Below are 23,158 nucleotides of genomic sequence, written 5' to 3'. Positions count from 1 at the left end.
TGATTCTATACTGCAAGGAATGAGTGTTTTGTATTTATAACCTATATATGTTTTTGCTATCTAATACACAAGGGTACACTATTTTATGTGTAGAGGATATTAACTGTTCACGATTTTTTAATTGTTGCACTATTTGATGTTTATATAAGTTAGCGCGGCTTAGTATACATATTTTTTTTTTATTTTACATTTAAAATCAACCTTTTTGATCCTCTCCTGCAGTTGTCAGATGAAATACCCATTTCCTGGCCTGAGTTCTACCTTAGTTCTACGACTTTTCACCAAGCGACAAGTCCTATTTCTGTTAAAATCTTTATTTCTATGCCCTTGTACAAGAAGCATAAACATATCAAGCCAATGTCTAGTTTCTTTAATAAGTTAAGGTGTATGAAAGGATTTCTGTTCTGTAGGGGTTTGTCGACAGACTTTTCCTCATATTAATATAGAGTCTTCGAAGATAAAAAACTGTTACATAAAAAATTTTGCATGCACGCAGGTAGCATAAGTTAGAAATAAGGAACACATCATTCTTGATATTAATTTTGAATCCAGTTTACAGGAGTACTAAAAGGCATACTGTCGCTACTGCTATCCACGTGCTGCATAAAGTTAATCAATTTGCTTCTGAACCTTTACTGTCTCAATCACTCACTGACCAGGCTGTACTGCTCATCTGCAATATAATCTGCTGGCAGGTCAATGACCTGGATGTGCCTGAATTAATATTTTGTGCAGAACTGAAAACCCTTTGGTAGATATAACAATTTTAATACATAGGTAATTTAACTGTCTACAGAGGCTTTTAGCTTTCAGGCTTAGGAGCAAATAGTTGTACTGTATTTTTCGCTCCATACGACACCCCCCCCCCCCCCCAAAATGGGGACAATGTCTTATAGAGCAAATATTGACCAGCAGAGCCGCTGATAGGGGGATTGTTTCCAAGGCAGAAAAATCCCCTGTGCAGCTCTCAGCCCCAGCTGAAAGCCTGTTTCTCTCCTGCCTTCAGCTGCTAGAGGGAGAGAAACACAAGGTATTGTTCTGTAATTAATCCCCACAGGTTTGGCATTCACATGGAAATTGCCTGGCATTGTAAATCACGCAGGCATTTATATGCATTTGTTTCCCTCCTCTAAAACCTAGGTGCATCGTATGGAGCGAAAAATACGGTAAATGTTTCAAAGGACAACATATGATCAGGGAAAGGATCCATCTTTAGTTAAGGGGGGGGGGGGTGACTTGCATTTTTCAATGTAAAAACTCAGTAATAATAATATATATATATATATATATATATAAATATAATTACACTATGCCATATACCAATGTGTAATTTTTGCATTATGCTGCACTTCCTCCAGACAAATCCTTTCTTCTAGTCTTGGCAAAACTGGGGAACAGTTAGGGGAACATCTATCAAGATTTTTATTGTTGTCCTCGTTTGTTTGGAAACTTTACCCTGAAGCAGGGTATACATGCACATTTTTTTTCATTCAACCAACGGGTTGAACAGAAAAAAAAACACTGACAGATCCACACAAGTGATGTAAATGCAGGGATCCCCCCCCCCCCGCTGTGCCATTGTATTCTGACAGTGGTCATTGGCTGTATGCCTTGATTGAATGCTGGTTTAGTATGGCAGTCAGACCAGCTTCTGTTGAACAGAAAGAAGCATAACATACCAAAATGTGTGTGTCCAGATGCTGTACCTATGAAAATGTTTAATCAAAAGTGGGTAAAAGGGACTAGAGAAAATATTTTGCTTGAAGTTCCACTTTAATTCATATTCATAAAGTAACACTGCTATAAAATAGCCCACCTACACTATGACAATTGTAAATATATAGATCAGTGGAGTTGCTGCCATAATCTTAATGCTTCAGAAACAGCAGCCAGTATAAGGTGGAGAGTCATATTCAGTCTTCACACAGAAAGCTTTAGGAGGACATTTTGTGGACAGCAACAGTCAGCTGGTCATGCTTCTGAATCATTATGGTTCTAAGGAGAAACAAAAACAAATTGGTGAGTTTGGCATTTTTTCCTTGTGAAATTCTACAAATCAGTAACTCTGATTCATTATATGTAGTAACATTTAAAATAAATGAATGCAAGCAGTTTAATCACCTGTTACTTTGCAATATTGTACCACCCCACTCACTGCAAAATAAAACATGTAAACGATCACCTTTCAAAACAACCCATTCCGTTTAAAATGGAAACATTTTTGTATAGATAAAGAAAAAAAAATTGAATACCCTTTTCCATTTTTTATAATTGATCACATTCCCTCTGTTTTCTGCTGCATAAGAGCTTGGGGGGGGGGGGGGGGGGGGAGAGAGAGAAGCAGCAGTACAGTAAGCTTGCCAGTGAATGGCTATGCAGTGGGAGTGTGTAAGGACAAGTCTGATCATTGGAGGAGAGCACATTGAGTTCCCAGCACAGCTAGAGAATTGACCATGGTGTATTCTCGTGGTTATTGTGGTCAGTTTTTAATAGGAATGCAAGGGGACTAGCAGGAACACCAGGGATTTCACATAAAGCAATCAATACCAAGAGAACAGGATACTTTCTCATACAAGTACATGGTACAGCAGGCACAAATCAGGAATTTGAAGTGTTGTGGTAAAGAATGTTTTGAAGTGGAATTAAAACCAGGACCCTCCATTCACTATATCTGGTCTCCCACAGTACATGGAAGAGCAATTATTTTAGTAAGTCTAAACTGCTAAATATCTTCTCATCAGCAGTCTTGTAACTTCTATCAGTGTCTGGCTGAGCACTGGCTAAAGCTTGTAGGAGGAGTTTACTTTCTCCTCTGACTGTCCTATGAGACTGCATGACTCCCGGTCCTGTGCTGATCACATGCACCCTCCCAAAAAAAAACAACCTCTCTACAAATATACGCCAAACTGAGCATGTGCAGTACACTATGGCCGAAAGCCGAATCCTTGGCTGCTCTAACATTCACCTGATAAAATCTTGTGAAATCTGAGCCACAGATACCTGATGGCCAAAAGCCCAGGAGGTTCCCACACCCCTGGTAGAATGAGTTCTCAACCTGAAGGGAGGAGCCTTATGTTTCAGGCCATAGGCCTGAATGACCAATTGGCAGACCCAATGGCAGCTGCCTGCCCCTTCCTTGGGTCCTTCTGGCAAAATAAAAAAAAGGAGTCTGATCCTTTGGATCTCTGCAGATCTAGACAAAAACTCTGACTACCTGCACTACATCCAAAGAATACGTCATCTCTCTTCTGCTGAACAAGGCGGAGAGAAAAAAGGAAAGCAAAACAATGTCCTGATGCAAATGAGAGGCTGACACCACCCTTGGTAAGAAGACGACACAATAAAGCCCCATGCACACTATCAGATTTTCTGCTGATTTTTCTCCTCAGATTTACCAAAACCATATAATATGAAGTCAAACCTTAGGAGTTTCAAAGTGTATGTAATCAGGCAGGCCCTTGCACTACATGGTTTTGGTAAATCTGAAGACAAAAATCGTCAGAAAATCTCATAGTGTGTATGGGGCTTAAGACTAAGACGCAACACAACCTTGTAGTGAAGGATCAAGTATGGTTCCCTACATGAAAGGGCCGCCAACTCAGACATCCTTCTAGCCGAGGTTAAGGCCATCAGGAAGGCTAGTTTGCGTGACAAGACTAATGGAATTCCCTTGATAGGCTCAAGTGGTTGTTTCTGTAACACAGACAGCACCAGATTAAAGTCCTAAGGGCACATGGGTGGCCTTATGGTGGGAAGCAAACAAGTTTCCCCCTCCATAAAGGTTCAGACCAGAGAATGGGAAGCTAAAGGCCTTTGGAAGAATACAAGGCCGAAATCTGACCCGATTGTACTCAAAGCCAATCTGATTTCCACAGCCAACTGTAGAAAAGAGAGAACTCTCACGCATTTCCGAGGATGCAATTTTCTGGCTTCACACCAAGCAATACAAGTCTTCCAGACCTTATAGTAGCTCTTCCTAGTAACTGCTTTCCTGGAATTCACTAGGGTAGACATCACCGGCCCTGAGATGCCACGATTCTTCAACACCCTGGCCTCAATTAGCCATGCTGTCAAATTTAGAGTTTTTGGGGTGGAATATAGGACGAGACAGTATGTGGCACAGAAGTGCCCATGGCCCGACTATTACCAATCTCATGATCTCTGGGAACCAGGTCCTTCTGTGCCAGGTAATTGCCAGCAGGGTGACTGGAACCTCCTCTCCCCAAATCCTGCGCAACAAATGTGGAAGGAGAGAGATGGGGGAGGAGCATAAACCCCATAGAACTGGCTCCATGGGACTACCAGAGTACCTGCTCCAATTGCCAGGGGATCCCTTGTTCGAAACACAAACAAACTGATCCACAGCTCCCGGTACCATCTTGGTGGCTGATATAGGCCAGACATTCCACCTGCAACTCCAGGATGTTGATGGGCAGGCTCTGCTTTGACCATCTCCCCTGAGCTGTGAGCCCCTCTAGGGTCGCTCCCCAGCCCGAGAGACTGGGGTCTGTGGCCAGCACTATCCAAGACACTGAGAGAAAGGATCTTCCCATTCGCAGGTTCTGATCCTGAAAACACAAGCTTAGGCATAAGCGTGCCTGGGGAGATAAGGACATCCAGGGCTTGCACTCTCCTGTTCCAAGCCGACAGGATGTCTTGTTGTATAGGCCTGGAATTAAACTGGGCATAGGGAACTACTTGTAGAGAAGACTCATACAGAGCCAAATGGAGGGTTGCCTGGTGTCCCTTACCTGATGCACCCGATCCTTCAGGGCACTAATCTTTACAGGATGGCAAAAATACTCTTGCCTGGACCGCATCTAGGATCAGACCTAAATATTTTAGACACTGAGCTGGCCTCAGGGCTGACTTTTCAGTATTTATGACCCAGCCCAAGTTTTCTAAATACCCCACTACACTCTGTTCTAGGGCCTACAGTGAGTGATCTCTGAGCAGGAGGTCATCCAAGCACCAAGATTCCCTGGACCCTTAAAAGACCTAGTACTGGTAACTAGAAGAAAATAGGAAAATGTGCTCCGGGGATAGTATGGGTGGTGGTTGATGCATATATAAAGAGTATGCAAGTATTGAAAAAAAAATTTTATTCAAAATACATGATTTTAAAACCAATATGTAGAACAGTTCATACAGTTTATCTCCCGAGGCATGACAAGAAAGAACTCTAGTATAAGAGAACATAATCAAGCATGATAGTCAGAATACCCAATATGTTTCTGACTTTTGTTTGTGCAGTTCCTTCGTCAGGGCTTTTGAAAATATACTGCATCATCTATCATGGAAATACATGAATATAAATCAGTCAAAAAATATATAATAATTACAAAAAAAATGGGGACAACAACATAGAACATAACAAATAATGACAGGCAAAGGTTAGAGGACTTAGCAAAAAATTTTCATATATGAGGACTGTGCCATAGATAGAATATATTAGATTGGATTGACAAATATCACTTAACAGTCCGGTCTCTGGCAGGTGTTGGTAACCAGGACTTGACTGCTATATTGTTTGAAAATTATTATATAGCCAAACCCAAAAAGGGAATGGGGGCTGGGAGAAAGGGGGTATGAAGGTAATCTCCCAATACTAACTGTCAGGGCTGGCTTAGCCCTTCATTCTCTGGGCTGGCTGCTCAGCTGTCGGCTAATTGCCAGCTCTCATCTCTCTCCACAGTCACCAGCTGTTCCTTATCCAGCTCGTCTGACCTGCCTACTTAAAGCTGTCTAGCTCACTTCAGAGCTGCCTTCGCCTTGGTGACATCATAAGAAACCATCTCCTGCAGTTCTGTCTAAAGACTGGGTTACTGACATCCCTTCTGGCTCCTTATCCTGCTAGCTGTTGCTCTACTTGAATCCCTGACTTCTGGCCTGGCTGATTACCCGATCTGGTTATTGGACTCTGGCTATGCTTTGACTACGCTTACTCTATTTACCTTTTTATTTTTATTAATAAACAAGTGTGATTTAATTGTACTTCTGTCTCGGTCTGATTCATGGTTTCTGACACTAACCAGCCAAAAACCATCCAACTGGCACCAAACAGGCACGGTAGGCTAACGAGTCCATGAGGAGCAGCAAATATCAGTCACAGACCCGTAAACGTAAATATATAATGTGGTATGAGTGTAAATAACCAATGTGTCCATAAAAATATGAAGAAGAGTAGATCCACAAGAATAACGTGGATCCTCCCAGGCGACTGATCGTATCGAGTAACGGGTCTATTATGGAAAACAGTAGTAGTAGATGAATATCTTAGACCTTTTGTGTCTTCTCTACCTTCGTTTGTGAGCGTCATGATTCACCTTCTACAAATCATCGATGGAGTCCAAGTGACAGATCATGCCACCTTCGTATCCATTGATGAAAAACATTGTATAGCTCCATACTGCAAAATAAAGGATTGACCTGCCTTAAAAAAAATCTTGTCACAAGCGAATCATCTTGATAAATCTTTTAATGAGTTAGTCTTGTTGTCTGAGTTTTATACTTAAGCATAACCTCTTTGGCTTTAATGGACACTATTTCCTCCAGGTACAGGGCGTAGCCAGGGGCACTTGTGCCCCTGGCTACGCCAACCTGTACCTGGGGGAAAGGGAGAAGACTTTGAGGACGAGGGTCTCTCGATGTACCTGCGTACACATTACTATGTGGCGCAGGTACATCAATGACATGTTCGTCCTCTGAATGGCCCAGTTGATTTATTGGGCACTTTGACAACTTTGTAAATTTTAAATTGAATTCATTACAATTCAATGTCTTATGACACAACATCTAAGAATGGTATAGATGCAGAGAGTTTCAAGAGTCCCAACAATGTGCTGTCTTGCAAGCTTTATAGGAAACTAAGGTCGGGAAATACTATTCTGCATTCTAGCAGTTTTCACCCAAAGACCTCTGGTAAACTCAATCCCCTTAAGCCACTTTCTAAGAATAAAGCAAAATTGTTCTAATGATTTGGATTTCCTTCGGGAAGCCAAGGCTCTAAAAAAAAAAAAAAAAAAAAAAAAAAAAAAACACCTCTTCGAAAGAGCCTATAGTCACAGGTGTTCAAAAAGAGCCTTTAACAAAGCAAACAATAAAAATAGACAAGACTTGCTATGCTGCAAGAAAAAAATAAAAAATACTTTTGATACAGATTCCTAAACCAGAATAGTCACTACGTTTTCATATGAACATACACAACCACAAGTGAAGCAATTTTTGCGTAAATACTGGCATGTTCTAACGAGTGATCCATTAATAGGCCCCTTTGTTCCTCCAACCCCCCTTGTTAAATTTAGATGCAATAGATCAGTAGGGGACCTTTTGTTCAAAACGGAATTCAGGGGACTTACCCGTGGTGACCCCTGTAACACACTTGGTAAATTCCCTTGTGGGGCTTGTGGTTACTGACAATATATCAATACCGACAAAAACCCACACCTCCCCAATGGGTGGATCTTTGCCCATAAACATTATGCCAATTGCCAAACCACATTTGTAATTTATTTATTTCAATGTGAGTGTGGCTGCTACTATATTGGCAAAACCATCCAGAAGTCATGGAAGAGATTATATCATCGTATATCATCTATGAAAAGTGCTAATTCCGATTTCCCTCTAGGCCGCCATGTAGCAATCATGCATAACAAATGCTTTCCAAAAATCTTAGTGTTGGTATTGGAGCAACTCCACCAGACATCCAGCGAAGGAGAGCTAAATAAAATTCTCCTCCAATGGGAAATGAGGTGGATCTCTAAACTCAATGCTACCTCGCCTCCAGGGTTAAATGAAGTACTACGTTTCAAACCCTTTTTATAGGGCTTTACATCAGATGGCTATGCCTTATTAGGTGTCTATGTACCTGTATATCCGGTTCTTTTTTCTTTTATTGTACAATCTAGTATTCGACTGTATAACTGATTCAATTTGACTAAAGCATGTTTTTTTGCGTTTTGAAGTTTTTCAGATTCACTTCGCTTCTTGGTCTCCTGGGTATATTATTTATACACATTCTTGTGAATCCACTCTAATATTGGGTATATAAACAAACATACTCCTTTTTCCAGCGCATACATCAGGTATCTGACCAGGTATCAGTTTGGCTTTTCAGGTGTCCCCCGGCACGGGGAGTCACCGCGACATTCAATTGTCTCGGGCCAACTCTTTGGGTCTTGTTTTTCTTGCCTTGCCCATCTATCGCGTCAAGCACAATTCGGCCATTCCATCTGCTGGATTCTGAAACTTCTCTCCATGTCGCTCCGACATCTGACGTCATTGTGTCCTATGATGCGGTAACGCCGCCTCGCCGGGGGAGCAGCATCAGTATGACCCGCTTCTCTGCCGGCACCTCGGTCAGCTGAGAGGAGCGTTACTTACCTTGCACCCGATTCCACTCTTGCGGAGCAAACATTGGAGATACCCTCACCTTGTGGGTGTTCCTTATTTACACATTAGCTAGTATTTAAACCCGGCAGTAGCATCATTTGTTTGCTGCATGCCAAGGCTTTACACTTAAGAACAGCGTGATCTCTGGTCACTGATATCAGGTAAACAAGCTCGACATCTTATTGTTTTCCATGTATAGCTTCATATTGGCATTGAGCCTATATGTTTAGCTTGCATGCTTTGGGGGATTTATCTGGCATTGATTACTTGTCATTCTGGATATACATATGGGCTAATGCCTTTATATGTCAGTATTTTTGACTTTATGACATATTGTCTGAGTATTTGACCGCTTTGCCTGTTCCTATGTATTAATGGTAATTTGGCAATAGTTAATATTTACAGGTCAATATCATTAATATAAATGTTTTACTTTGTTATGAGCAATTCGCCATCTTGTTCCCCAATTGCACTAGTAGTTATTCTTTGCTTATTGCTGAAGTCATTTATATGGACACATTGTTTATTTACACTCATACCACATTATACATCATTTATGTTTAGGGGTCTGTGACTGATATTTGCTGCTCCTCGTGGACTCCTTAGCCTACTGCGCCTGTTTGGTGCCAGTTGGATGTTTTTTTGGCTGGTTAGTCAGTATTGAGAGATGTTTTTCCATCTTATTGGTCATAAGACCTTATTTTAAGGCACCTGCTTCTTATCCACTTTCATGCATGCTATTCAACTAAGGCAGATTGCACCTCTTTCACCTGCCAATTTTTTCACTTATTTATTTTTCTCAGCACAGCACCCTTCCTTTTTTCGGTTTGTTTTTTACGCTCACTTGGTCACGTTTTTTCACACACTCAGCACTCACATCTTATTCACTTTTTATCATTTATTTTCTTTGAATTAATAAATAATCATACACTTGACTGAGCTACATACAACCTGATGTCTTTTGGGATTTTAACACATGTAGCACATCCCAGACACAGGCGGATATATAACAAACCTTTTTCTTGGTCATTAATTGGAATTTATATATAGAATGATATGCATATTTATATATTTTTTCCTTGACCATCTGAGCCCTCCTCTATATATGCTTTAACTTAATACCCATTCTTGTATACTCCATATATTTTGTTTTATAATTTATTCAATAAAATCTTAGGTGCAACCCTCCACTCTCCTTGCTGAATGGTGGGAGTTTTGCGACCGCTTGCAGGTGCCACAGGGGCTCCGATCGTGCTCCCCCATCCCAGGAGGCTCTTTATGGACACGGTTAGCGGTGCGGAGGAGTCCGGGATCACCTGTGAGGGAGATTGATGGTTTTAATGAAAGTCTCTGTTTCAAACGCATGTATTTGATGGAAAGGGTAAATATATATATATCAGTGTAGATGTCTATAAATCGATGTTATTATGGAAATTCAATATTTAAATCATCCTTTTGCTATATTAACAGAAATAAAAGGACCCCCTGAAGAAGACCGCTATTAGTCCCAGGTTGAAATCCATTGGGGTATTTCCATACAGCAAATGGTTCTCTGAATTATGAATACAGGAACGATCAGTTAAAATCACTGCTTAAAGTGTACATATTGTTATGAGAGATTGTATATACATTTTCTCATCAATGCTTGCAGATTTTTTGTATACACCAGAGCTCATATATTAACCATGTTAATTTTTTCCATGATGTATTTCATCGTCTAGTGTTAATAAAAATGTTTAGATTTTTTATGAAATTTTGTGCCTCTCAAATTGCTGCTAAAAAAAACCCACGGGGAGTTGTTCTTTACCTTTTTTTCTAGTCAGTATTGAGAGATTACCTTCATACCCCCTCTAACCTTTGGCGGTCATTATTTGTTATGTTCTATGTTGTTGACCCCTTTTTATGTAATTGTTATATATTTTTTGACTAATTTATACTGTATTTTCATGATACAGTATATTTTCAAAACCCCTGAAGAACTGTACAAACAAAAATCTGAAATATGTTGGGTATTATGACTGTCATGCTTGATTATGTTCTCTTATACTAGAGTTCTTTCTTGTCATGCCTCAGGAGATTAACTGTATGAACTGTGCTATATATTGGTTTTAAAATCAAGTATTTTTATGTATTTTGAATAAAATTATGTTATTTTTTCAATACTTTCATACTCTTTGTATATGCATCAACCCCCATCCATACCATCACCGGGGCACATTTTCCTTTTTTCTTCTGATTAATTGGGATGAGGCATGGTGTTATATATTTTTTTGCTAGGTAGTTCTTGTATTTTTCTTTTATAGTACTGGTAACTAGGACCTTTGTAAACACCCGGGGTGCTGTGGCAAGTCCGAAAGGCAGAGCCACAAACTAAAAATTACATTCCTCTACTGCGAACCGCAGGAACCTCTGATGAGGTTGAAAGATAGGTACGTGTAAATACATGTCTCTGATATAGATGGAGGCTAGAAAAGTATACTATCTGGAGCAGGGCTACTACCAAGCGGACTGACTCCATCCAAAAGGTCTGGATTAACAGATACTGGTTCAGGGATCTTAGATCAAAAATGGGCCTCATGTCCACATTTGGTTTTAGAAATGTGAACAGGTTTGAATAAAACCCTGCTCCCCTTTTAGATACAGGGACCCGTATAATCACTCCCTGATGCACTAAATGATCTAGTGCCTGAAACAAGTGTTTTTGGAGGATGAGAAGGAATGATGGATCTTAAAAACCTCTGAAGGTGGAAACCCTTGCAATTCCAGCTTGTAAACGTAGGTTACTGTCAAAGTGACCCACTCGTCCTGAACCACTGCTGTCCAAATGTCCGCAAAGTGAAGCAGCCTTCCCCCAACCCGACAGAATAGGGGCGTCCCCTCAAAACGAGGGCTTGGTTTAAAAGAGTTTTGGACCCAGGGTATCTTCTGGCCCCGCCCTGCGGCTTGCCCCTGGCTCCAGCACCCTGCTGAGGTTTTTAAACAAGGGACGCTTGGTCTTTCTTTTCACAGGAGGTAGAGAGCTCTTCCCTCCGGAAATCTTTTGGATATACAGTATCTCACAAAAGGGAGTACACCCCTCACATTTTTGTAAATATTTTATATCTTTTCATGTAACACTGAAGAAATTACACTTTGCTACAATGTAAAGTAGTGAGTGTACAGCTTGCATAACAGTGTAAATTTGCAGTCCCCTCAAAATAACGCAACACACAGCCATTAATGTCTAAACCTCTGGCAACAAAGGTGAGTACACGGATAGTGAGTATATATAGAGACTTCCGCGCTCTATGGGAAAAGATAGGAGAGGGCGAGAACAGCAAATGAAAAAAAGCAGCAATCACTAAATGAGTTGTCTCTCACTGGTAAAGGTAATTGAATAAAGATGTGATGCGCTAATTACAAAACATTCAAATAGCCACAACAAAACTAAAATTATGCAATTATAGAGCTATATAAAGTGCAACCGTGCATAAATCAATCAGAGAATATCCCTATACATATATGTCAATGAATTAAAAAACCATGCCGGTGATTAACTAGTGCAAAAAAACATAGATTTTAACGTAAAAAATAAGATATATGCACGTGTTCAACGTGTAAAAAATGAAACTGGAAATATATATGTGCAAAGAAAAACCGGAGTTAGACTTACCGGTAACTCTTTTTCTAGGAGTCTTCCAGGACAGCCTTTGAGATATAGGGCTCCTCCCTCCGGGACAGGAAACACGTCAAGCCAATTAAATAAAAGGTGTGGTCCTCCAGGCCCTCCTCAGTTTTACTCCAAGAACCGCCGGGAGGCTCTGAAAGACATAACACACTAACAATCATGTTAATACACATCCTCACCACTTAGTCCAATTTAAACAACTTTGGGTGGGAAGCCAGGCTGTCCTGGAAGACTCCTAGAAAAAGAGTTACCGGTAAGTCTAACTCCGGTTTTCTCATATCGTCTTCCAGGACAGCCTTTGAGATGATAAGCAAGGAGCTCACCTTGTCAGGGCGGGACCACTGCCTGGAGGACCTTACGTCCAAAAGTCTGCTCTTTATCAGACCATAAATCCAGACGGTAATGTCTTGCGAACGTTGAGTAGCTGGACCACGTTGCTGCTTTGCAGATCTCCTCCGGAGAGGCTCCAGCCCTCTCTGCCCATGATGCGGAAACCGCTCTTGTAGAGTGTGCCTTAACTAAGGGTGCCTGCTTCCCCTCTAACTCGTAGGCTTTAACTATCGCCATTCGTATCCACCTGGCGATAGACGCTTTGGACGCCTTGCAGCCCTTGCGGGCGCCCGAAAAATTAACAAAAAGTGAGTCTGACTTCCTGAAGACCTTAGTGGCTTCTAAAAAAATCAATAGACTTCTCCTGACGTCTAACAAACTTAAAGATCTCGCCTCATCCTTGTCTGAGGTTGAGAAAAAAGTTGGCAAAATAATATCCTGTGTCCTATGAAAAGTGGACACGACTTTAGGAAGAAAACTAGGATCAGTCTTAAGTACTACCCTGTCCTCTAAGATTAACAGAAATGGCTCTCTGACCGAGAGCGCTTGTAGATCACTGACCCTTCTAGCTGACGTGATCGCTATCAAAAATACAGTCTTTAGTACAACCCACTTAAGTGAAGCTCCCTCTAATGGTTCAAATGGATCTTGGGTCAGAGCTCTAAGAACCAAGGCCAAATCCCAAGTAGGACAGGACTTCATTCTCACAGGCCTGGATCTAGATAGAGCCTTGAAGAAGTTCCTGACAAATGGATTCTGCTGAAGGGAGGACTGAAGGAAAACACTTAAGGCCGCCACCTGTACCTTTAGAGTGCTGATAGATAGGCCCAGTTCTACCCCTGCTTGTAGAAAATCTAGGACTGCCGGGACCCCGGGACTTGCAATCCCCTGTTCTCGCAACCAGGAATTAAACCTCTTTCCTACCTTGGCGTAAATTGCCCTAGTAACAGGTTTACGGCATTCTAACAAGGTCTTAATCACTCTCTCTGAGAAACCCTGTGACCTTAAGATTTGTTCCTCAGATACCAGGCCGCAAGCTTGAGCCTCTCTATCTGAGGGCACAGGATCGGCCCCTGGGAAAGTAAGTCCTCCCTGACTGGTAGAAACAGCGGAGGATGTACGGCCAATCTCTTTATGCTGGCAAACCAGGGTCTCCTTGGCCAAAAAGGAGCTACTAAAATGAGGTCCGTAGTTTCCGAACGGAACTTCTGCAGAACCTCCGCCACCATCCTTACGGGAGGAAAGGCGTAACACAGGCCAAACATCCATGGATTGACAAGGGCGTCTATCCCCCTGGCCCGATCCTGTGGGTGAACCGAAAAAAATTGTGTCACCTTCCTGTTGCCTTCTGTTGCAAATAGGTTGCCATCCCAATAACGGAGCATGAGTCTTTGTAAAGGACGCTGATGATGTCTTGCCCAGGCCACCGCTGGAAAGCATGATGTCATCAACCCTAGGACTCTCATCACCTCCCTGATCTGGGCTTCCCGACCAGATTGAAGCTGGGCTACCGCCTGCTCTAGCTTGCCGATCTTCTCCTCCGGAAGAAATACTCTCATTTCCACTGAAGAAATCCTGTATCCTAGATACAGGACCTCCTGTGAGGGGGTCAGCTGGGATTTTTCCTGGTTTATCAGCCACCCCAGTGAGCGCAGGAAAACCAAGGCCTCCTGTATGTCCCTCTGCAGCTGTTGGGCCGACTGGGCTATGAACAGTAGATCGTCCAGATATGGGATCACTGTTATAGCCTTGAGCCTTAATGGGGCCAGTGCCTCTGCCAGAACTTTTGTAAAGACTCTTGGTGAGGCTGAAAGCCCGAAGGGAAGAGCTCGAAACTGGAGGTGTAACACCCCCGTGTTCAACCTCACCGCCAACCTGAGAAATCTCTGAGATTCCGGATGAATCGGGATATGTAAATATGCATCCCTGAGATCCACTGTGGCCATGTGACAGCCCTGAAACAGGAATTTGGTTACCGAGAAGATTGACTCCATCCGGAACCGCTTGTATTTTATAAATCTGTTCAGGGGACGGAGATTCAGTATTAATCTGAACTTCCCCGAAGGTTTCTTTACCACAAATACGTGGGAGTAAACCCCCAAGCCTCGCTCCTCCTGAGGTACCTGCACCATTACTTCTTGGTCCACCAGATCCCCCAGAAGAAGAGCCAAAGCCTCTGCTTTCTCTTGGTCCCTTGGTAACCTTGTTACTTGAAAGTTCGGGAGGGGAACTGAACCAAACTCCAACCTGTAGCCGTTCCTTACAAGATCTCGAATGAACGGACTTTCGGTTGAAGCTTCCCACTGTGGGAGGAACTTCCCCAGTCTTCCTCCCACCGGGACGCAGGAGTCACTGGGTTTTAGGGGAGGGTTGAGGAGGATTGAATAAGATACCTCCTCTGCCTCTTCCCTTGTGACCCGTCCAATGCTTTTTGGGGCGAACCTCCCTTTCCTGCAGGTTTTGCTGCCTGGGGCTTCGAAAAAGGCGTTTCCCTTCAGGTCTCTTTTTCCTTTCTGGGAAAGCTTTCTTCCTATCCTGCGTGCGCTCTAACGCCTCTTGTAGGCCGGGCCCAAACAAATGGTCCCCTGAAAAGGGTAATCCACACAACTTTAGTTTTGAAGCTGTGTCTCCTGACCAGGTTTTAAGCCAAACGGCCCTTCTGGCAGCGTTCACTAGTGCTGCTGATCTAGCAGCCAGTTTGACTGATTCTGCAGAGGCATCCGCTAAAAAGCCCACCGCTTTAAACAGTAGCGGAAAGGACTTCAACAGCTGTTGCCTAGAAGTACCTGCAGAAATATGTGATTGTAACTGTGTAAGCCAACACTCCAAGTTTCTGGCCACACAGGTAGCTGCTAGGGCCGGTTTAAGCCCAATGGAAGAGGCATCCCAGGCTCTCTTGAGCAGCAGATCTCCCCTCTTATCCATAGGGTCCCTGAGTGAACCCATATCATCAAAGGCCAAATCTGTCTTCTTAGAGACCTTAGCCAAGGGAGCGTCTAATTTGGGAACCTTGTTCCAGGGATGCACCGCATCCGATTCAAAAGGGAACCTCCTTCTAAGGCTACCTGAAAAAAATGGCCTTTTTTCCGGTTGTTCCCACTCCAGCAGAATCGCCTCCACTAGCGACTTATGGACGGGGAATACCCTGTCTTTCATTACACTCGACCCTTGATACATCATGTCGTGTTTTGAAAGCTGGACCTGTTCTTCTCTGATCTCTAAGGTGTCATATATAGCCTTGAGGAGGTCACCCACATCATCCAAAGACAGCTTGTATCTGGCTGATCTAATGGCCTCTTCCTCCCCCTCAGATTCTGAAGTAGACTCTGTCCTAGAGGAGGCTAATGACCTGGATAACCTCTCCCTATCCACCTCCTCCTCCTGACTTGGTTCGGATAAGGAAGGCATACTCACGGCTCTGGGTAAAGAGACAGAAGGACCCTGCATCCTATCCATCATGTTTTTAAAAGATTGGAAGGTGGATGCAATCTCATCCTTTACGGATGTTAAAACATTGTGACAAGCTGTCACCGAGTCCTCTTTTACCAGGCTACTGACACAATCTGGGCAAAGCGGCTTCTCCCAACCGGTGCCTAACTTAGCCCCACACACGGCACATTTCCTTCTGGGTAAAGGTATCTGGGCTCTGTCCTGTTTAACCTAAAAACAAAGAAAAACAGGGTCCCATTAAAATACCACCCCTGACCACACCACTGTGCTTCTAGGGTCTGTTTAGGAAGTGCCCCCCTTCACCAGCAGGTTCTCCACCCCGGGAAGGTGCTACGGGTCAGAGTGACCCCCCACCCCCCAGTGTAAGTCCTGGTCTGCCCTCACCAAGCTTACCTGAGAGGTACTGGAGCCTGTTGAACCGGAGTCCACCTGCACAACCGCACTCTCCATGGTTCCTGTGTATCACTCAGTCTCTCTGAGCCTTCACACTGCTCCAGGCAACCCTGTAGTCACACCGCCGCGCCCAAAGGACTGGAACGGGTCCTGCGGCGCCCCCTGATGACGCGAATCCGGCGGAAGTGCGTCTCTCGCACTTCCGAACGCCAGAGCGCAAAAACTCCGCCCCGACGCCGTGCGTTCTTACGAACGTACCGCTCACAGTACCCGAACGCCGGTCGGTAGAGCGAACGTCTCCCGCCGCCTCCGACCGACAGGTACGAGCGGTTAGCGCTCCGAGGGGGAGATTGCCGCGTATCGGGGTCCCGTTCTCTCCGAACGTTTAAATGGCAGCGGGGACTGAAAGCTACCCTCTCCTCCCTTCGTTCGGACCGAGGGGTGCTAAGGGCCAGGTCCATCAAGGCGCTCTCCCCAGGTAAAACCCCTGAGAAGGAGCTCCCCTTACCAGTTCCAAGACGTGCTCCTTCCCGTCCGGCAGGAAACACAAAAACTGAGGAGGGCCTGGAGGACCACACCTTTTATTTAATTGGCTTGACGTGTTTCCTGTCCCGGAGGGAGGAGCCCTATATCTCAAAGGCTGTCCTGGAAGACGATATGAGAAAATAGATAAATATTAAATCCAAACAACAATAGTGATTTGTGTAAAATGTCCCATACACAATCAAATCAAAACGTGCAATTCGGTAAGCACACTCAATTAAACGTGCAATGTGCTGGGTAATAAGTCCATTCGTGGTGATCCGTGCAGGTGGTGTAAATGCTATATAATTACCTCACTGCTGTGGGTAACACAGCAAAATTAATAATGGACACAAATTTTAAACGTGCAATTCAGTAGACACACGGGATTAAACGTGCAACGTGCTGGGTGATAGATCCATCCGTGATGATCCGTGCAGATAGTGTTAATACTATGCAATTACCTCACTGCTGTGAGTAACACAGCAAAAGATAGTAATGGGCACCAAGGTGATTGCAGGGATGGCTGTATAAACAAATTTTCTTTGGGAGACTTCTTATGGCTTCCTCATGGATGGTAGGTAAACATCACCCGTGCAGCACACTTCCGTTCTGTCAAAGGTGAGTACACCCCTAAGTGAAAACTCCAAATCGGCCCAAAATTGCACTTTTTATCTCTTTGGTGTCATGTGACACATTAGTGTTACATGGTCTTAGGTGTGAATAAAGAGCAGGTGTGTTAAATTTGGTGTTATCGTTCTCAAGCTCTCATACTGGTCACTGGAAGTTCAACATGGCTCCTCATGGCAAAGAACTCTGAGGATCTGAGTGTAGAGCAACAAAAGAATTGTTGCTCTACACAAATATGGCCTAGACTATAATAAGATTGCCAAGACCCTGAAACTGAGCTGCAAAACGGTGGCCAAGACCATACAGCAGTTTAACAGGACAGGTTACACACAAAACAAGCCTTGCTATGGTCGACCAAAGAAGTTGAGTGCACGTGCTCAGCATCATATCCAGAGGTTGTCTTTGGGAAATAGATGTATGAGTGCTGCCAGCATTGCAGAGGTTGAAGTGTGGGGTCAGCCTGTCAGTGCTCAGACTGCATCAAATTGGTCTGCATGGCTGTCATCCCAGAAGGAAGCCTCTTTTAAAGATGATGCACAAGTAAATCCACAGTTTAGCTATAAACTGAGTATAGCTCAAGTAAATAGTAGACACAATGCACATAAAAGTACCATCATCCCAATTAATGATTGTCAAGAAATAAGGGTTCTAGGAATGCCGGGGCAGTTGCTGAGGCTGCTCCCTTTGCATCCATAACCAAAAGGTTTTGTTATATGGACTATCTCTATACAGAGACTGGACTGCAAGGCTGTATTCCAACATAATGACCCCAAACACACCTCCAAGGATGACCATTGCCTTGCTAAAGAAGCTGAGGGTAAAGGTGATGGACTGGCCAAGCATGTCTCCAGACCTAAACCATATTGAGCATCTGTGGGGCATCCTCAAATTGAAGGTGGATGAGCGCAAGGTCTCTAACATCCACCAGCTCCGTGAGGTCATTATGGAGTGGTGAAAGAGGACTCCAATGGCAATCTGTGAAGCTCTGGTGAATTCCATGCCCAAGAGGGTTAAGGCAGTGTTGGGAAATAATAGTGGCCACACAAAATATTGACACTTTGGGCCCAATTTGGACATTTTGCCATAGGGGTGTACTCACTTTTGTTGCCAGCAGTTTAGACAATAACCTCCCTGGCGGTATGATTTCAGATTTTTGGTGCTGAAAGCGGTACCATTATTTTGGATGGAAATTTTGCGTTTTATATTGTAGGCCTGTAATTCTTAGGAATAACTCACTTAAATCTGTCCAAACCAGAGTCTAGTAGACATTTTGAGTATGATAAAGTTTGTAACACAAAATCACAAATTATAATATAATAACTATAAATAACAAATATTATAATAATAATACTTTTTATTCAATAAGGGTGCAATATTAGTATTCATATTGCTTCAGTAAATGTTCCGGGTATGGAAAATTTTTAAAACATGGTACATCACAAAGTCACAATCAGGATAATAGAACCTGCCTTCTTTTCCGATTTTAGAGCAGCAAACCACAAACATCTTTGTGGGTGCCGACTTCTTTTACGTTGGTGGAATGTAGTCCATAAAGTGACAACCAGTCAGGTGTTCTGGGTTCACAACGCCAGCAGCACAACATCCAGATCTATTTACAGTCTGTGTTGGGTACCTGAGAAATATAAGTTCGGCAACTTTCCAAAGTCTGCATGAGCCACAGGCTTGTCACTCTTTATCGGAATGAAGGCATTCCACAGGCACTGTTCAAGAAGATGCCTGAAGATTTTTTGTAATTTTTTTTTGTTGTTTTCTCATCACTGGATAAAATGTCATGGCCTGGTCAGCTCTGCCAACACCTCCCATGGTGGTGTTGTAGTCCATCACGACTTGTGGTTTCATTATGTCTTTTCTACCTTTTGTGTGTACCATGACATTAGAGGTGTTGTGAATAGTACTCATTAGGCACACATCTTTTTTGTCGTGCCATCATTTTGCCTTTCTGCCAGGCAACTATTTCTCCTGCCTTGAGCTTTTTATTGCCAAAGGTTGGCGGCATATCACGCTGGTTAGCCCTAACAGTCCCATATGCATTCGTCTTTTTCTGTAGAAGGAACGCTAATGCGTACACACGATCGGAATTTTGGTCGGAAAAAGCTCTGATGGTTTTCCCAACTGAATTCCGCTCAAACTGTCTTGCATACACACGGTCACACCAAATTCCGAACGCGGTGACGTTCCACACGTACGACATGACTAGAAAAAGGAAGTTCAATAGCCAGTAGCTTCCGTCTCATAATTGAATTTGAGCATGTGTGAGTTTTTGCACGTCGGAATTGCATACACACGATCAGAATTTCAAATAGAAACTTTTTGAGAACCTGCTCTCAATCCTTTGCCGGAGGAAATTCCGCCAGAAAAATTACGATGGAGCATACACATGGTCGCATTTTCCGACGAAAAGCACTCATCGGCCTTTTGCTGGCCAAAATTCCAACTGTGTGTACGCGGCAATAGAGTTCTGGAGAAGTGTAAAAACTGTCTGTGGTTACACAGTATCCCTGATTCAGCGATGGCTCAAAGTAAGAACTGAAGCGGTTGCCATTCCATAATTACTGAATCTGTCGTTGAATTTGGTTCCTTTCCTGGTGTAAAGGAACGAATTCCATATGTAACCAGTGCTGGATTCACATAGCATGAATAATTTTATGCCAAATCGTGCTCTCTTAGACGCGATATACTGTATCCAGCTGAGTCTTCCTTTGTAGGCCATTAGACTTTTGTTGATACTGATGTCTCTATCTGGTACATAGATCTGCTGGAATTTTTTCTGAATAATTTGATATACCTCCCAAATCTTTTTGAGTTTTGGTGCTCAATGAGAAGTCTCATCAAATTCTTATTTTCGAGGTGCAAATACTTCATTATCAGAGAAAATTTGTACTCAGACATGACGGTGCCAAAAAAAGGAGTGGTTAGTAATTTGTTGGTTGTCCAATACCACCTTCTGCAGGGGTTTCCCCACCACTCCCTGAATAATTATTAGGCCCAGAAACTTCCAGATGTCCTCTTTGGTCACTGGTTCCCACTTTCTGCTCCTTGCAAATCTCTGATATGTTGCAGCTTGTTGCTCCTGGTACCGATTTACATAGTTAGTAAGGTTGAATAAAGATACCAGTCCATCCAGTTCAACCTGAGTGTCTACAATTGTCTCTATCCCTGTACATTGCACACTTACATCGGTCCCTACCCTCAAGGAGCCCACAATCCAAGGTCCCCATTCATATACTAGGGTCAATTTTGGACAGAAGCCAATTAACCTACCTGCATGTCTTTGGAGTGTGGGAGGAAACTGGAGTACCCAGAGGAAACCCATGCAGGCACAGGGAGAACATGCAAACACCAGGCAGGTAGTGTCGTGGTTGGAATTTGAACCAGCAACCTTTTTTACTGCTAGGCGAGAGTGCTAACCACTACACCATTGTGCTGTCTCCGTAAGAATTCTTTCTAGAACCTCATCGGTCAAAAAGAGTTGGAGGTATGCCAAGGGGGTGTCATTTTTAACCTCCACTCTGATACTGTGTGCTCCAGTAAATTGGAATCTTGGGGGCGCTACGTGCTCTGGTAACAGTCAATCAAGCACCAAGTCTGCACATCACTGGGCACAGTCGCAGGATCATCGCTGAAATCGCTTTCTGTGTCTGATGATGAACTTACCCACAAATCGCTATCACTCAGTTCTGCAAGCAATTCTGTATCGCTGTCCCTATTTTCCAGCAGGCCATATGCCGCTTTTGAGGTAGAGGTGCGCTTTTTTTGATGCCATGGTCGTTCTGCAGTTTCCACACAGAAAGTATAGTAAAACTGCAGGCAATGGTACTGGAGAAAGCACTGGGGGCAAACTCAAATCTATTTTATTTAGCAATGTAATCCAATAGGATTACAATGTATCAGCGCGTTTGTGCTTTATACTATTTGAATTTGCCACCGGTTTCAACCCCCTGGGTCGCAACGCTCACAGGGAATGGAAGCCAGGGCACAGTGCATCGGGCAGAAGATCCGGCCGCTGTACACAGCGGGAGTACATTGCGGGATCCTGGGGACAAGGTAAGTAACCTCTTACAGGATCCAGCGATGCGATCCAGAGTGTGGCTCAGGGGTTACCGCTAATGGTACTGAAATCTCATCCCGAGCCACACTCGGGAATACCGCCAGGGGGGTTAATGGCTGTGTGTTGAGTTATTTTGAGGGAACATCAAATTTGCACGGTTATACAAGCTGTACACTCACTACTTTACATTGTAACGATGTGTCATTTCTTCAGTGCTGTCACATGAAAAGATAATAAAATATTTACAAAAATGTGAGGAGCGTACTCACTTTTGTGAGATACTGTTTTTGTCCAAATCCACACCAAACAAGCATCCATGGAAGGGGAACCCTGCCAACAACTTCTTACAAGAAAGCTCGGCTGACCAGTTCTTAAAGCGGTTGTATACCCGCTGAAGTTTTTTTTTTCTTCCTGACCTGCAAAGGAAAAAGCATAATGAACTAGTATGCACTGCATACTAGCTCATTATAAAATATAAATATATAGAATAGTATAAAATACTTACCTTAGAACGAGGCCCCGACATCTGGCCCGATCCACACCGAGGGAGCCGACATGTTCCCTTTGCGTTTCTTCCGGGTACTGCGGCTCAGGCGCTGTGAGTGGCCGGAGCCGTGATATCGTCACTCCCGCACGGGAGATTTCTTCCTGGCAGGGTCGGGCGTCTGCCGGACTTTCAGCCGAGAATCCCCTGTGCGCATTGCAAGGGGAGTATCTCCTAAACCATACAGGTTTGGGAGATTTTTTTTTACCTACAGGTAAGCCTCATTATAGGCTTTCCTGTAGGTAAAAGTAAAAAAATGTACTATACAACCACTTTAACCACTTCAGCCCCGGACCAATTGTCAGCCTAAGGACCAGAGGTCTTTTTCCAATTTCGCACTGCACTGCTTTAACTGGTAATTGCGCGGTCATGCAATGTTGTACCCAAACGAAATTTGCGTCCTTTTCTTCCCACAAATAGAGCTTTGTTTTGATGGTATTTGATTGCCTCTGCGATTTTTATTTTTTGTGATATAAATGGAAAAAGACCGAAAATTTCGAGAAAAAAAGATATTTTCTACTTTTTGTTCTAAGAAAAATCGAATAAACTCAATTTTAGTCATTCATTTAGGGCAAAATTTATTCAGCCACATGTCTTTAGTAAAAAAAATGTCAATAAGCGTATATTTATTGGTTTGCGCGAAAGTTATAGCGTCTACAAACTAGAGTACATTTTCTGGAATTTACACAGCTTTTAATTTATGACTGCCTATCTCATTTCTTGAGGTGCTAAAATGGCAGGGCAGTACAAACCCCCCCCCCCCCCCCCAAATGACCCAATTTTGGAAAGTAGACACCCCAAGGAAATTGCTGAGGGGCATGTTGAGCCCATTGAATATTTTTTTTTGTCCCAAGTGATTGAATAATGACACAAAAAAAAAAAGTTTACAAAAAGTTGTCACTAAATGATATATTGCTCACACATGCCATAGTTTTATGTGGAATTGCACCCCAAAATATATTCTGCTGCTTCTCCTGAGTACGGGGATACCACATATGTGGGACTTTTTTTGGGAGTCTAGCCGCGTACGGCACCCCGAAAACCAATCACTGCCTTCAGGATTTCTAAGGGTGCAAATTTTTGATTTCACTCCTCACTACCTTTCACAGTTTCGAAGGCCATAAAATGCCAAAATAGCACTAAACCCCCCCAAATGACCCAA

General features: G+C 43.2%; 1 protein-coding gene across 2 annotated transcripts in view; it reads right to left on the bottom strand.

Annotated features, from left to right (window-relative positions):
- Positions 1 to 1,754: 1,754 nt before the first annotated feature.
- LAMTOR5 (late endosomal/lysosomal adaptor, MAPK and MTOR activator 5) overlaps positions 1,755 to 23,158 on the bottom strand; it is a 277,957-nt gene continuing 256,553 nt past the window's right edge. For both annotated transcript variants that reach the window (XM_077467357.1, XM_077467358.1), the window contains one exon: positions 1,755 to 1,995. In XM_077467357.1, coding sequence (XP_077323483.1) covers positions 1,935 to 1,995 — 61 coding nt within the window. In that variant the 3' untranslated portion in view covers positions 1,755 to 1,934. The remainder of the gene's footprint in view (positions 1,996 to 23,158) is intronic.

Source organism: Lithobates pipiens, unplaced genomic scaffold (assembly GCF_037356315.1).
Source record: "Lithobates pipiens isolate NorthernLeopardFrog02 unplaced genomic scaffold, aLitPip1_a1.2 Scaffold_52, whole genome shotgun sequence".
Lineage (NCBI taxonomy): Eukaryota > Metazoa > Chordata > Amphibia > Anura > Ranidae > Lithobates > Lithobates pipiens.
Note: the sequence above shows the minus strand (reverse complement) of the source record. Positions and strands in the feature narration are given on the sequence as shown.